The 2,655-nt window shown below is 29.4% G+C and overlaps 1 protein-coding gene across 3 annotated transcripts in view; it reads left to right on the plus strand.

Annotated features, from left to right (window-relative positions):
• Positions 1 to 2,655, plus strand: part of LOC106788512 (GTPase-activating protein CdGAPr) — a 42,542-nt gene that overhangs the window by 9,363 nt on the left and 30,524 nt on the right. For all 3 annotated transcript variants that reach the window (XM_014751828.1, XM_014751827.1, XM_014751829.1), the window contains exon 2: positions 2,035 to 2,247. In XM_014751828.1, the coding sequence (XP_014607314.1) occupies positions 2,179 to 2,247 (69 nt within the window). In that variant the 5' untranslated portion in view covers positions 2,035 to 2,178. The remainder of the gene's footprint in view (positions 1 to 2,034; positions 2,248 to 2,655) is intronic.

Genomic DNA, 2,655 nt, shown 5'->3' on the forward strand with positions numbered 1-2,655 from the left:
TAGACAAAAGAGTGCACTTTAATTTAATATAAAAATCATTATGATCCGCATGCTCTAAGTATAAAAAATATTTACCAAAACTTTTCAAAGAATTAGCAAAGATGCACAATTTACAGCATTGCACATTCTCTGACAAATAGTAATTTAATATTCTAATAGAATATCAATGTATTATATTCAATGCTTAAGAAAAACTGTAAGAATTTTATTTCCGACTTCATCGGAATGCTGTTTGCATTGATGAGAATGCCAAGGAATTACTAACAATGACAGATTTCTAATTATGTCCAGTAACATATATATATTATACAATATTATATTATTATAATATATTTCTCTTGCAATATCGTAAAAGATAAAAAGAGAAGTGAAGAGAAGAGAAAAGTTTTCTGGTACGTTGAGAAGAAGGAGGTGGAGGATTGCGTTTTGCTTGGCCGACTTTCCTCGGCCCCCTTGATGATTCCTCGTTTCGACAAAGGTCACGAAAAGGCCCTCGTTTTCTATTTCTCTCTCTCTCTCTCTCTATCTCTCTTGGTTACGTTCTCTGTGTATATGAGAAAGAAAGAAAGAAAGAGAGAAGTGTGTCCCCCGTAGGCCGTGTTGCAAGGTCGTAGGCTTTTAAAACAGTATATCCATCGAACCGTTTTCAGTTCGACGCAGTGCAGTAAATATCACCGCTTTAATGTTAAACGTACCGTGTGTGTTGCATCGAAACTTTTATTATCCTCACCAACAAACCAACAAACCAACCAACCAACCCCTAACTCGTCCCTAATTCTTTCTATTCTCTTTCTATCTTTGTGTTAGGTCTGTTTGTGTGTTGTGTGTCTCTTTTTCTCTGATTTTTTTGTTATCTGTGCAGAATTTTTTATTTCACCAATGGTCAGTCATCCTCATCGTTTTACCAATACTCTCTTTTTATTTATATTATTTATTATTATTATTATATTTCACGTGCGATTAATGAATTTACTATTACGTTGTATTATATTGAAGATAATATTGGAAAATATTTTTCGTTATTTCTATCTTTGTTTTTTTTGGCCCCTTTTTTTTTTATTCCATACGTTTATTATATTATTTATCGTTATAATATTATTATTTTTGTTTGTTCGTTTTTTTTTTATGGTAATAAATATGTTCTTATGATAGAAAAAGAAGAAGAAACATAAATTCTAATTTAAAAAATAAAATAAAAAAAGGTTGAAAGGTGCGGGCTTCATTTCTTTCTACACGATCGTTACTCATATCCGCTTTCTGATATGCTCCTCCGTGTGATAGTTTTGACCCCTATAAATTGTTACAGCCCTATTTCCAAAGGGATCAATCAGTGCAGTTTATAATCTATCAGAGAAAGTAGTAAGCTTGAAAAGATTTATAAATCTTCTATAAGCAAAACAATAATAATAATAATAATAATAATTTGTATAATATATTATAACCACATTCGCGAGAAATTAATCTTTGTTTCTTTAGCGTATCAAACTTAACGCGATAGAAATAGAAAAAGAGAAAGATAGTGAGTTTAATGCAAGGATACAAGACATACATTTCCATTTAATTCTATTGTTTCGTTTGAATTTGACTGAAATAATATTACACCCACCCACCCCCATCAATGCATATTTGTGCAAATCAAATTGTTAGATTAAAAATAATAAACAAACATTAACTATGAAAAATATTAACACGATATTATAATTTTAAATGTTATTTTTGAATACTCAAGTATTAATGAACACACACACACATGTATATATTATAGTAACCACCCCCATCAATGCATATTTGTGCAAATCAAATTGTTAGATTAAAATTAATAAACAAATATAAACTATAAAAAATTATCAATACAATATTATAATTTTAAATGTTATTTTTTAATACTCGAGTATATTAATGAACACGCACACACACACACACACACACACATGTATTTATTATAGTAATTGTAATTGTGAATAGGATTTTTATTGTTATTGTTATTATTGGAGAATAGAAACGTGAATAAGTGTCATGAATGAATTTTTGTAGATAAAATTAAACGTGGTGGAAGAATAATGGTTCTACGTTCGAGAGGAAAGTAAATACAGTGCCGTCATCCTGGCACGTGGTAAACCGGGCCAAAGGCCTGGATCCTCGTCTTCCTCGTCCTCGTCAACGGAGAGGTTGCAAAGGATGCCAGGACCAACTCAAGAGAGGCCTCGAGCTCATCGGCTCACTGACATCGAGCCACAAACCGCCAAGGTTAGTTCCACAAATTCGATAAACATTCTCTCTTTCTCTCTTTTCTATTTGATTTTTTATTCATTTTCTTTCAAAATATATCTTCAGATACTTTCACGTATATTATAATCATTTTTATATATAGGGGATGATGATGATAATTACAAATTATTATGTAATAAATAATATCTGGTTTTTTCATTTGCAAAATTATACATTCAATATTTGTATTTAATTATTTACGTTATTATTATTAATTTGTATAAAAAATATAATACTTTTGCGTTATAAAAAATATTCAATTATATTATATTACTCATTGAATATATTATTGTTTAGGGGATGATGATAATTAATTAAAAATTATATAATCCGATAATATATGTTTTGTTCTTTTTGGAAATTATACATTCAATATCTGTATTTAAT

This window comes from Polistes canadensis, unplaced genomic scaffold (assembly GCF_001313835.1).
Source record: "Polistes canadensis isolate GaletaPanama2010 unplaced genomic scaffold, ASM131383v1 scaffold_142, whole genome shotgun sequence".
NCBI lineage: Eukaryota > Metazoa > Arthropoda > Insecta > Hymenoptera > Vespidae > Polistes > Polistes canadensis.